Genomic DNA, 12,656 nt, shown 5'->3' with positions numbered 1-12,656 from the left:
CTTGTACCATCAGAAACTGCAATTCCATCTGTGCCTTTAATGCTATCTGTGTGTCTGGACGACCAGCTAAGTTAGGTCAAGGGCAGAGACCGTGTCTGTTGTGTTTATCGCTACTTCATAGTGCCTATCACAGGCACTGGCATATAAGTGCACAGGAGATACCTTGAAAGAATTTATCTGAAGCAATGACGTCACACCCTTACCTCTTCTGAGCCGAGACCTATCCCGTGATTTCCTTTCCTCCTCTGCCCCTCAAACTCCATAGGAAAACCCACTGAGGCCACCAGGCAGGACTTCTTGAGCCCATAACCTACAAACTTCTCTGCACCCACAACTGCACTCGTCCATGTCCTCCAGTCTTTTAAGGAAACTTCCTTCTCACCTAGGCATCCTCAACTCTGCAGTTCTGTTATTTCCTTCTAGCTTTTAAGTGTGCTCCCCGCAATCTTAAAAATCCTGCCTGCCCTTCAGCATCTCGCTGACAAGCTCTCCTATTTTCCAGCCTCACTTTATCGTCTGCCTTCACTTACTCATTCCTCGACCCACTCCAATCCGCTTTCAGTCCCAGCCAGGCCACTAAAGCCACGCTCCCCAGACACCAATCATTTCCTGATGTCCTGGTATGTTCTCCACTGTGGGTCTTACCACGCCTCTTCCTTCTCCTCTATGATGTCCTGACCTTACTTGGCCCCCTCGCCACTCCTCACTTTCTTCGCTGAGCTCGTCCACGCCCATGGTTTCAATCGTAGGTTTCACATACATCATGCCTTCAAAACCTCCCTCTCTAGACTAGTGCCACTGGCACCTATGACCGAAACAGAATATTACCCGAGCATTTTCAACTAAATATCCTATATCTCATCTCACCACCTGGAAACTTAAACTTACCAACTTCCCTATACAAACCTGCGCCTCCAAATGGTCTCACTTTTGGCAAATGTCTCCTCCATTTGCCGGTGCTTTGGCCGGTATGTCCAATGGTTTTCCTTAAGGCCTTAGGGGACCAAGGGTCACTGGGGTGTGGTCAAAGCAAGACCCATGGGTAACTAGCTAGGGTTTGCATCCACCCCCCCTCGCCCCCCCCCCCACTCCTTTGTAACAAAGAGTTCCTTATGTAACCAAGGTATTACCTTGGTAATAACCTTGGTGTATTTTGTAAACTATTACGATGTCTCTATTTTCCTTACCTTTCTGTAGTATCTGTGGAAGAACAGACAAATATATCCAAACCGAACATTTTAAACCACTTACTATTTGCCAGGCATTGTGGATGGATATTTTTCAGATGTTCCCATACGGGTTTTTTAACCAACACGTAGGGTAGGCATTACCGTTTCTGTTTTACAGGGAAACTGGATCATATAGGAAGCAACCATTTTTCCTTTTCCTTTTTCTCTTCTAAGGTCACACAAACAGCAAAAGTGGGATTGGATTCAGTTTTGTTTCAGAGAATGGAAAACTGCATAAAGTTGCTATATTTCTTCAAGCCTTCAGGGCCATATGTCATAAGTGATGAGTAAGATTCCACATTCCTTCGACCCACAACGCTGTTAATCACGTACTTAATCTTTTCTTAAGCTTGATTTAAACATAAAGCTGCTCTACCTTGAAAAAAAATCTTTATTATTATTATGCTTCTTCACACTGTAATTTGGTGGATTCCTGTTATCACGCTACACGATAATTATAACTCACACTTGCGTAGCACGAAGTGTGTTCCATATTTGGGATCCGATTGGCTCTTCAAACTCTGCACGGTGGGTGTGGAAGGTACTGTCACCCTCGAGCACGGGGGACTAGAAGGATTAAGTGGTTTGCCCAGAGTTTACAAAGTTAGTAAATACACTATCTACAGGTAGGCCTCCTGACACAGGTAGGCTCTCCCATGCTGCCCCTTGACTCTCTGCCTCCCATTTGGAGTCCTTTTTGCTGGGAATGCTGATGTCTTACATGGAGGCAGCTACTCACTTTCTCTGTAAATGTCTTTTATGATGAATGACATATATTTGTGAGATGGCTAGCGTTGGTTGTAAAATATTTTTTCTCTACAGAAGGCTAACTAGTTTACATGGAAATTGTGGTTGCCGTTGGCCTCGACTCCATTCCACTCAACTGACTGGGTTTTTGATGCTGGCTTAAGTAATTCGTCAGAGTAAAAGAATCAAGACATGGTTTGCTTATGACCTACTGTTGTAAAAAGTTAAATGGCACAACATGCAAAAACAAAATGAGCACACAGAAACAGATACATTTTGTGAGTCCAATTAAAAGCGATATGTGCTACATATGTGTGTAGATATGTGCTCTGAAGACAAGAGATAGTTCGTAGACTTGTGGAATTAATGAATGATTCAGAACACGTTACCTTAGTTCCAAATTTTACCTGTAATTGATGATGTGGTGAGCACATCATCCAGGGACACCTTTGGGAGTTAAAGCGGGGGCTGTTATTTGCTCCCCCAAAAGTGTGTAAACTGGTACTGTCTCGGGCAAACCAGGACACCTAGTAATCCCACGCTACGAATACTTAAAACCTTAATTTCATTCTTATTCTTAAAGAAGCTGAACTTCAACATTTAACTTAAAGATAACATTCAAGCAAGTACAGAAAAAGATTAATGAGGATGCTAATAGTACATGGGGAGACACAATGCATACGGGAAATACAATTTCTACATTAAAATGTCATGCCAGACTTCGGTTTACGTTAACTTTACCCAAGAAGCTCACCAAAATAAAAACAAAGACACCTCCTGCGTTCACAAAGTAATTTCTCGCGTGGGCTTTCCCAGAAATCAATCAACTAAATGACCATCATCTCGCTTCCTTAAACCGCACGCCTCATGCCATCTTCCAGTGGCGCGAAGCCAAAACCTGGGGACGACGTGAGCGTCTAAGGGTTAAAATGAAAGCAGTGCACTTGAGAGTGAGCGGAGAATTGGGGCGCGCAGAGCATTTACAGTGGATTACTAAGCTTCCCAATCCACCAAAGAGCAAAGTCCAGTAATGGAAGACTCCTTTGTAGCTAACTAAAAATACATTGTCAGTGGATTTGTCCAGTTTTATGTATAAGCAATACCGCTTTCACCTGAACTAATACTAGTAGTCACATAAGCCCCTTATTGCCATGTGCTGCATTTTTTTTGCTAATCTTCAAGGATTTAGCTTCTTTGCCACATACCTCGGGGCACCAACTGATAAAGCTCTAACTCTCCATTTTTCCAGGACACCAGCAGTGCGGCCTTGCAAAAAATGAAAATCGCTCAAGAGATTTAAAGGGGAAATTTATTTTTAAAATCCTGACTTGAAGCAAAGAGGTGGATTTTTAAAAAGCTTATCTATAAAGGATCAGTTTAAATTTAAATTCTATCTTGGAACTCTTTCATGCATTCCAGCTTTAAAGTTTATCTTCTGACAGGGACTTTCTGCAAAGGTAATGGGCAGCTTTGTCAATATAATCTGGCCAAGTTTTTATTTTCTATTTTTTCAACGTTAAACTTCTTTCATTAAAAAAAAAAAAAAAATGTACGTGTGCCAGATAGGGTAGCAGCAAGTTCAGTAAATGCTACATCAGATCCCCATCTATGCTAATGTGTCAGAAAAATATCCAGAAACAGCACTGACGAAGAGCCAATGTTGATCATCTAATATTCTGGATGCGGAATTAGGGTGGCTGGTAAGCCCTCTGTGGTCTTTCTTACCAACTGAGGTCTTTACATTAATTCAACTTAGAAACAAATTCTAAATACCGATAAACTGTTTAAGATATGAAAAAGACAGCCAGAAGAAGTTCTATGGTGTGGTTAGGCATGACAAGTGGAACCCAGTAAGGACAACTGAAACGGAACGCAGGCTCTCATTAAGCGCTCACGTTCATTCACACAAAGACTTGGAGATAGGTGGCCTCCGGTAAGCGTCTATAAATTCAAACACACTCGTGCAAACGTTAAGCTGCTGGCTTCCTCTTGGAACAGACAGAGGCAAGGAACAGGAAGGGACTATTTCCCCCTTTTCGCTGGATTATTCTTTTTACTGTAAACCCTTCATTTCACTAGTTAATCATGGGAGCTGATGAGAAAAGACTGGAAAGGAGTCCATCACTCTCAACAGAAGGGAAAACACTGAGAGCCTTTTGTTAAAGGCCAAACCAGTAAGACTGTCTGTCATCCTCCACATAATAAACTATTTTCATTCAATAAAAGATTATTTGAGGGCAAATGCAAAGGGATTTGGGGACAGGTGAAAGAAACATGAAACATTTTAATTGTGCCTATTCCTGAAGTCATTAAAGCACAGAGGACCCCCACTGCTGGTGGTCTAAAATATGGTGGTCGAACAGGAGCTCCCTAAGGTCTCTTCGGGGACTAAACTTTTCCAAGATCACAGTTCACCTTACTCCCGAGCGTGAGGCCCTGTCTGTCCCTCTCATCAGCTCCGTGGGGGTGACCGGCTGAGAAGGCCATTTTGGGTAACAAGCACACGGGCTTTGCTCAGACAGAGCTGGGCCAACTCCCAGCTCTTCAAGCCACCAGCTACGGCAAGCTACTCAACCTTCCTGGGCAGCTGCCTCCACTCAAAGCAGGAGCAACACCACCAAACCCTCCGGGCTGCTGGCAGCCAAATTCTGGCCAGGTCTGGCGCTCGTACGCGCTCGATAAACAGCAGTTACTCTTATCATTTACTATCTGAGTTAGTTCATCCAGTAGCTGATGTTCGCCCAAAACAGCATTCATTGATCAGGAGCATAAAAACTGGGGGAATCCTTTATGGAATTTATGAGCTTTTTGCTGCAAGCAGATCTCGATCATCTGTTGGGCTCATCAGCAACATTATTGGTTAGTTGTAAGGAAACTCTGGAGAGTCATCTTAAATGACACCAACTGGTCTTCACTTAGAGTTTTCTATGAGAGGGCAGAAAAGAAGGCCTTTACAAGCCAAAAGTGTCTTGGAGAAGGTATGAAATTATTGTTTGTAAGCAGAGGTAACCCATACCTTACGCTGTATGGTGCAGTCTCTTCCGGGTACTGAATAGACAGACAGAGGGAAAGGAGCAGAGGGCCCGAGGGGTTTGAAGAGGCTGGGGCAGAAGTAGGAACTTGTGGAGCTAGAATTGAGAGCCACGTGCGTATGCCTGCCAAAGCCCACGATCTTAGCGGGCCAGCACTGCGGGTTGTGACATCATCATCTTTTGGAGGAAACTCTCCCAGGCCTTCTCAGATCATACTCGAGAGCATAAAAACAGTATTGCCAAATCTGACGGATGGATTTTGGCTCCTGTCTTGTATCGGGTTTTACGTACGACTGTCCACTTCCACTAACAAATAATGAGACATCTTCTTATTTTTTTTCACAGCAATCCTCCTTCCAAAAACCACTTAAGATGCCAAGAGTAAATTTTAATTAAAGTAGTCCTGGAACATTCATCTAAACTTCAAAAACCCACAGTAACTAAATGAAGTCATGTAGTGCATTCACCGACAGACGGAAATGGACACTGTGACTGCTCTGAAATGTACTGTTACCTTCCTCACTGCTAAAGCTACCAGGGGGATGTTTGTGACTAGGCAGCATAATTGCTCTTAATACATCTTCCATAAACAATTAGTTTGGTTCTCTTTTAAAGAGGTGAAAGATCAGACCCGTAACCCTGACTAGCGCGTACTATTGCACGTAACGGGGAACAAAGACCGTGCCTAAGCCGCTCTATTTTGGATCACCGCCCCTTCTGGAAAGATGATCTTTCCTCCTGATGACGCACCACTAAGCCGGGGGCCTTGCACACATTATTTCAATTAATCCGTTTTTTATTTCACGTAGGAAAGTATCGTGGCTAAGAACATCAATTGTAGCATCTCACAGCCTGGGTTGAAATCGCGGCTTCTGCTTACATACTTACGGGCTGTGTGATCGTGGGCAACCTGATTAGTCTCTCTAGGCCTCAGCTTCTCATCTTAAAGTGATAACAATTGTGGTCTCTGCCTTACAGAGTTGTGGTAAGAAATTAAACTTCCGTGTAGTGTCTACATGGTGTTGAGCCTACAGTAATTCCTCAGTAAATATTAACTACTACTGTTTTGCTGCTTTTCAACAAGTGTGAGTTACCATAAGCCCACTTTAAATAAAGATGGAGTACCTGAGGAGTAAAGAAACTAAAAAACATGCTCGGGATCCTCACTCAGACTTGCTGGATTCCAAGCCCAAGGCTCCTTCAACCTACCACGCAGATCTCCGTTCAATTAACGGTATCTTCACTGGTTCTTGTATTGATAAATGTGGGTGTGGTTGGTAAAAAGGTTTACAGGGAGGTAAAATAAATATGGGGAGATGTTTTTATCAAAAGAATGCCCTTGTTGGCTGATCTGGGTCAAGGTCTGTGAGGGTGGCTCCTGGGAGATGGCCAGGGTGAGGACAAAGAAGGACACTGTGGTCCTCATTCTTGTGACAAGACATCTTCTTGGGGAGACTGAGATGTGCCTTATTTTGGTCTGTGGATATGTAAGAGAATTCTGAAAGCCTGTGTAACCCAATTTCAGGTATACTTTCATTCACTCCTATGGCTTGACGCTCGGGGAGGATTAAGTGGGGCTGAAAAAGCAGAAGTCAAGGTCTACGTTAATGTCTCAATTTCCCCACCCTGTCAGTGGCATCTGCCCGGGCTGCACGAGCTTTTATCCCTTCCTATCTGCACGAAGAGCTGAACTTTAAAAGGTGCCAAGGAAGAAGAAGTAATTTTCCAACACCGTAAGCGGAGCTGACTCGGCCTGCCATACGTGAGTTAGCCGGTCTGGTCCAAAGCAGGAGCAAGCTCTAGGTTTCTACCTTTTACGGGCGGATTCGTGAAGAAATAATAACGCTTGCCTTCACCAGCAGCGTCCTCTCCCTTTCCTGGGCACTTACTTATGTGCCAGATACGGTACTAAGCACATCTCCGATGTAATCTCCTTTAATCCTGAAAAGTAACTTGCCCAGCGTCTTACAGCTAAAAGAAGCCAGGATTTGAACTCAGGTTTAACTCCAGAGACAGCTCTGTTTATTCTTTTTAAAGACCTCATAAGACAGCCAACTGCTGCTATACATTTTTATCTTCTGTCATTTATCTGCGCCGTAACCTATCCAAAGCGTTACAAGGGCTCGTATTCTCCTGTCAGGTGAAATCTAGCAGGGAGTCCGAGGGACTTTTCTTTCCCAAGGTCAGCTAGAAGCTGAGGAAAGGCAAGGACTGCCGCTACAGATCTAATCTCACGGGCTTCACTCAAATTCACAGTGGTCGCTGAAACAAACAACTCCACTGACTTTCCAGAGTTAAGGCGGGACTGAAAGGAACGGAACCCTCTGTGACCCTCTGAGGGCTGCTCTGAGCTGCCCCCGGGTGGCTGAGTGACCGCCTTCTGCCGGGCGACAGAGCCCCAGCAGTAAACATTTCGAAACCGTGAAGAGGACCTTGGTGCAGATGACCTGGCTTTTGCTGGTTGTGTGACCTTGATCTTGGACGAGCCAGTCTCCTCAGACCCAGTTTCTCGTCCACAGAGGGTGATGGCAATATACCTGCCGGACCTCAGCCACCGGTGTGTCAGGAGGAGACAACATGCTTCGCGGCAGTTCCAGGAGCTGCACACGAATCACATAATGACAAGATGACTGTTAAAACGGAAACGGGGGCTGGAGCTCTGTGTCTGGTTGACTCGCTGATGTTCAGTTAGGAGTATCGGAATTTCCGTTCTATTTCTTGACATTTTAAGCATAGCCAAGGGGTACAGAAAAACAAAGGCAGGCAGAAAAATGTGAGAGCTGCCATTACAGCCTGTCAGCTGAACTAATTTTTCTAGGTAAGTTTGAGATTTTAAAAAATTGCAGAAATACTGGTAGGTAATAGATCTGCTGGATGTCGAATACATCTTATCTTATTATTGGAAAAAAATGACTGGCCAGCCTCCGAGAGGACTGTTTCTAGAAGGCAGGGGAAGGCTCTCTGGGAATCTGTGGGGATGCCACCACGAACCCCGAGACGCTTTTTAAGAAAGTTTAAAAGACACTTTCCAACCATCCAGTCAAGCACTGTAATCCAGGAACCATGAGCTTGAGGAACCAGACCATAGAGAGCAGAGGTCACATTCTGGGCCCAAAGGCTTGAGGTCCCAGTTTCCACAAAACCGTGGGATACGTATCGGCCTCTTGGGCTGTCCTCTACGGAAGCCTGATTTACTCACATCATAAACTCTCTGGGATTATTTTCTGCCCACCAACCAGGCTGCCTGATCAGCCCAGGTACTCAGAAACATGTCCTAATCTTATTAAAGCAGAAAAGAGAAGGATAAGAGATGCCGCAGAAAGCAGCGAAAGGTCCTAACCTTAAACACTTGCAACCACGGCCCACGGAAAGGAAACAGGAGTCCTTACCGAGGGGCTCCACGGTCCTGGCTGTCCCCTTAAAATAGTGCCACAGGGTGCGTGCTCTTAGAAAGATGGAGGCTGTCTCTTTTGGGGGGCGGGGTAGCGAATATTCGGGCACAAAATAGTATGCAGTACACCTGATGATTACAGAAATACTATTTACAGATTTTTTTTTTTTTTTTTTTTTACCTGGCAGGGATTCGTTACCATGCTTAATGAACACAGGGGTTATAGTCTGCGATTAGGTTCCTCCTAGGCTATGAATTTGTTAACATGTTTCAGCACGGAGGGGGCTTGATTACAAGTTTGTGGGTCTTAGATTTAAAATTCAATTCAATTCCATAACCACGTTACGAATCTCCTCCCGGCTAACTTACGGGCCATCTGCCTCTGACACGCAGCTCTAACCGCTGGCTTTTTTACCTGAGTTTTGCCACAGGACGGTGTTCAGACAGTGCCAGAAATGGAAAAGTGCTTACTTTTTCGTGCTTGTGTTTCTCCTTCTCTTTTTCTCTCTTCTCTCTCTCCCGCTTCTCTCTCTCCCTTTCCTTCTCTTTCTTCTCCTTCTCCTTCTCTTTCTCTTTCTTTTTCTTCTTCTCCTTTTTGTCCTTTTTCCTCTCTTTCTCCTTAGGCTTCTCTTTTTCCTCCAGCAGTTTCTCAGGAAGCATGGAGGACAAGGCGGGCAGCCCGGCCGGGACCCTGGCGGCTGCCGCGGGGCCGAACACGGGCAGGGCCGCGTCCTTCGGGGGCACCACGAGGGGGGCCGCAGGTGTTCTCAGCCTCTCCTCCCGCCCCTTGTCTTTAACCTTTTCCCGGTCTCTCTTATCTTTGTCCCTCCTGCCTTTGTCTCTATCTTTCTTCTTGTCTTTATGCTTCTCTCGCTCCTTCCTTACCATCCCATCTTTCAATCTCACTTTTGCATCGACTTCCTCAAATTCTTTTATTTTAAACTTATAGGGATCCGGCTCTTCATCTTTAAGAAATTCCTTCCACGGGTACCTGGCTTCCTTGCTGCTCTCCTTCTCCTTCTCTTTCTCTTTCGCTTTATCCTTCTCTTTACTTTTTTCCTTGCTTTTGTCTCTTTCCCTCTCCTTATCTCTCTGCTTCTCTTTCTTTTTCATTTTGGTCTTCAGTTCCTTTTTCAACTTCCTCTTGACCTCCACGGAGGAGGGCAGTTTGGCTTTCTCCTCGTACACCTTGTGCAGAGGTTCCGGGGTGGGAGGGGAGACCGAAGGAGAGGAGATGTAGGGAAAGCCGGGAGGCAGATTTGCAGGTGCTCCCAGTTTTGCTTTCCGCACCACCTCATCGATCGACGCATCCATGGTCCACGAGTTGTCGGAACTGGAGGCCCCACCTGAGAGGGGCAGAGGGGTGGATCCTGCCTTAGGGACACTGTTGGAGGAGGTGGAAGCTTTTGGAGTAGTACATTCCGCACCTGAAATTCTCTTAGGGCTGGTAAAAATGTCTCCTTCGGATTCGGATCCCGAAGAAAACTCGAAAGGGTCTGGCTCTCGCTCGGCGCAAGCCCGTGCAATCACGGCATTGATCGAGTCGTCGATCGTTCGGTCCGTCACGACCGCCTTCTTCGGCTGATTCTCACTGTTGAGTTTGCCAGCATCCGGGGGCGTCTGTATTTGTTTTACCTGAAGGGTTTCTTTACTAAGTTTTTCACTTATCGTAGCGGAAGGAGTCCTGTTTGGTGTTTCGGGTCTGACGGGTGCTTGGGGAATATGAGTCATAACCTTGGGACTCTTGGGGCTTTTGGGGCTCTTAGAGCGTCCAGGAGACTTCTTCTCTTTGGATACGGTTTTTGGTGACCGAATAGGACTTCCGACCATTGCTGGTGACTGCGCAGTTTTAGGTGACTTAGTCTTCTGTCCCGGAGAACTGGTTTTAGTCTTTGCTTTAGGTGTAAACGATTTGGCTTCTAATGGTTTTGTGATTGGCATTTGTGATTTTGCGACTGGAGCCAACATCGGTGGCTCTGGTGACGGAGGGACTAGGTCTGTATTGTCCTGCACGTGGACCGGAGAGAGCATTGGTGGGATCTTTTGGGTATTTATTGAGCTGAGGGGTTCTCGGGCTTCCAGTAATACGACATCCAGGGTGTCCCCTTTAGTGCTTAACAGCCGCGGTCGCTTGATGGCAGGCATTTCCTCAGCTTCGGGACTATCCAACGGTCTCTTACCCAAGAAATTCTCATCATTAATAATTTCCTCCTCCTCCAATTCGTCGTCTTCTTCCAGCGGAACCTGCATGGCTTCTGCTGACGTACCCCCATCCGTGGGCACCTGTTCTTCCTCCTCTGGCAAGGGAAAAGAAAAGAGGTGTTACTGGAATATTTTAAAGATCCTAGCACATGAGAACAACGCTTCAAACGTGATTTCGAGGAAAGAAAGGAGCTTATGGACGGCGTTTAGAGAGCAAAGCGGTAGATCCTCAAGGATCTTCCAGACTTGCACGCCATCATCCTTTGAAGAGTGCCGGCCGGTGACAGCAGATATACAGACTGTCGGTCTCCTGCTTCCGCAACTCTTTTCCTGGCCTCACCGAACACCGTCTTTCTCCCTCTTGCGTAAGCTCGTGCATGTGTGCCCGCCCCCCCGCCTCCCCCCCACCCCAACACACATCCATTATCTCTAAAGATCCAGAGATGGATTATTGTAAGACTCCTATCCTCAGAAATGACAAAAAGGCGTACCTACTTTTGGGACTCCTATAACAAATGTTAATTCTTGGAGTTTAGAAGACGCAAGCCTCCAACCTGGATATGATTCACCCACGGTTCACGTCTTCTGCTTTGCTTGCTGATGTCAGCACTTTGAGAGAGAGTGTGGTGCAAATGGCATATATCCCGGCTTTGCCATTAGAAAGACGCCGTTTCCGCTAGCATTCCGGCACTACGGGACAACGGGCCTTGGGCAATCTCTTGACCCCCTCAGCCTATTTCCTGACCCTTCAAAAGGGACTAATGGCACTTGACCTGCCTACTTGACCGAGTTGCTTTAAGATCACGTTATTTCTTTCTACACATACCAGCTGAGCATGTCACGGTTCAGCAGGGGACACAACGTATGTGCATAGCACAGGGAAAGTGACCAGCACCAGAAGACGAAGAGTGACCATGGGTCAAACAAACAGATTACCGCAATGCTAAAGATCTACGGAAGACTTCACGAATCAGGCAGCGCTTTGGATTTCTGGGGACCAGGAAGGGTGAGCACAGGGGGGAGGAACAGATGACGAGGAGGCGGAGGTGGAAACGCCAGAGGGGTAATCCGCCGGGCAAGCACGGTGCAAGTGGGGAGCGGCACAAAGTGGGCCCGCTAAGGTTGCCTCCAGATCCGAGCAGCTTTGAATTCCAGAAAAACTAAACCGTCTTTCCTCTGCTGGCCGTTCGGACCTAGGGAAGATGTCTAGACAAGGAAGAAAAATCTCAGGGTGTATGTGAACTAATGATTCTAGCAGGACCATATACGATGGATGGGAGGGACCAGTACAATGGAGAGGGGACGAGTCAGAAGTGGCTGAAATGATGTAGGTAAACGACGACAGGGTCCGAACAGGAGAGTGGTAACAAGAGGAAGCAATGGAGGTAGAGGATATTTTGAATACAGAATGAATGGAATCTAATAAATGATGGGGTCAAAGGGGGGACGAAGGAGTCAAACACCATTTCAAGGCTCTGAGCCCCGGTGAGTGAGCAGCGCAGTCGTTAACGGAAAGAAAGAAAGAAAGAAAGAAAGAAAGAAAGAAAGAAAGAAAGAAAGAAAGAAGGGAGGGAGGGAGGGAGGGAGGAAAGAAAGAAGGAAGGAAGGAAGGAAGGAAGGAAGGAAGGAAGGAAGGAAAGAAAGAAAGAAAGAAAGAAAGAAAGAAAGAAAGAAAGAAAGGATTATTAGTTAGCGCAGTCCCTAGACACAGAGTCGGGTGGACAGTTAATGATGTCTAACACAAGACAAATTTGAGACATAACTACTGTTAGCAGTCCTTGAGAATGACACTATCATCTGTCCAGGTACCTGAGTCAGAAACATCATTCCAGACCACTTCTTTCCTTTGTCTCCATTTCCACACTGCGGACACAATTTCCTACTGCATTTCCTTTAATGTGCTTTCCCTGCAGCTACTGTGGTTAGTTCGTTAGTTCAGATCCCCGGCGCCTCTTGTCTGTACTTCTCACTAGTCTCTACGCCTCCGGCTCCAGTCCCGTCTTTCACATTGCCTTACTGAGGCCACAAATCCGAGTATATGACTTCCTACATTTT

General features: G+C 46.0%; 1 protein-coding gene across 1 annotated transcript in view; it reads right to left on the bottom strand.

Annotated features, from left to right (window-relative positions):
* TAF3 (TATA-box binding protein associated factor 3) overlaps nucleotides 1-12,656 on the bottom strand; it is a 182,075-nt gene that overhangs the window by 37,333 nt on the left and 132,086 nt on the right. Inside the window, exon 3 of the mRNA XM_045463806.1 lies at nucleotides 8,871-10,696. Within this exon, the coding sequence (XP_045319762.1) occupies nucleotides 8,871-10,696 (1,826 nt within the window). The remainder of the gene's footprint in view (nucleotides 1-8,870; nucleotides 10,697-12,656) is intronic.

Source organism: Leopardus geoffroyi, chromosome B4, assembly GCF_018350155.1.
Source record: "Leopardus geoffroyi isolate Oge1 chromosome B4, O.geoffroyi_Oge1_pat1.0, whole genome shotgun sequence".
NCBI classification, from domain to species: domain Eukaryota; kingdom Metazoa; phylum Chordata; class Mammalia; order Carnivora; family Felidae; genus Leopardus; species Leopardus geoffroyi.
The sequence above is the reverse complement of the archived record's forward strand: the minus strand, read 5'-3'. Positions and strand labels throughout refer to the sequence as shown.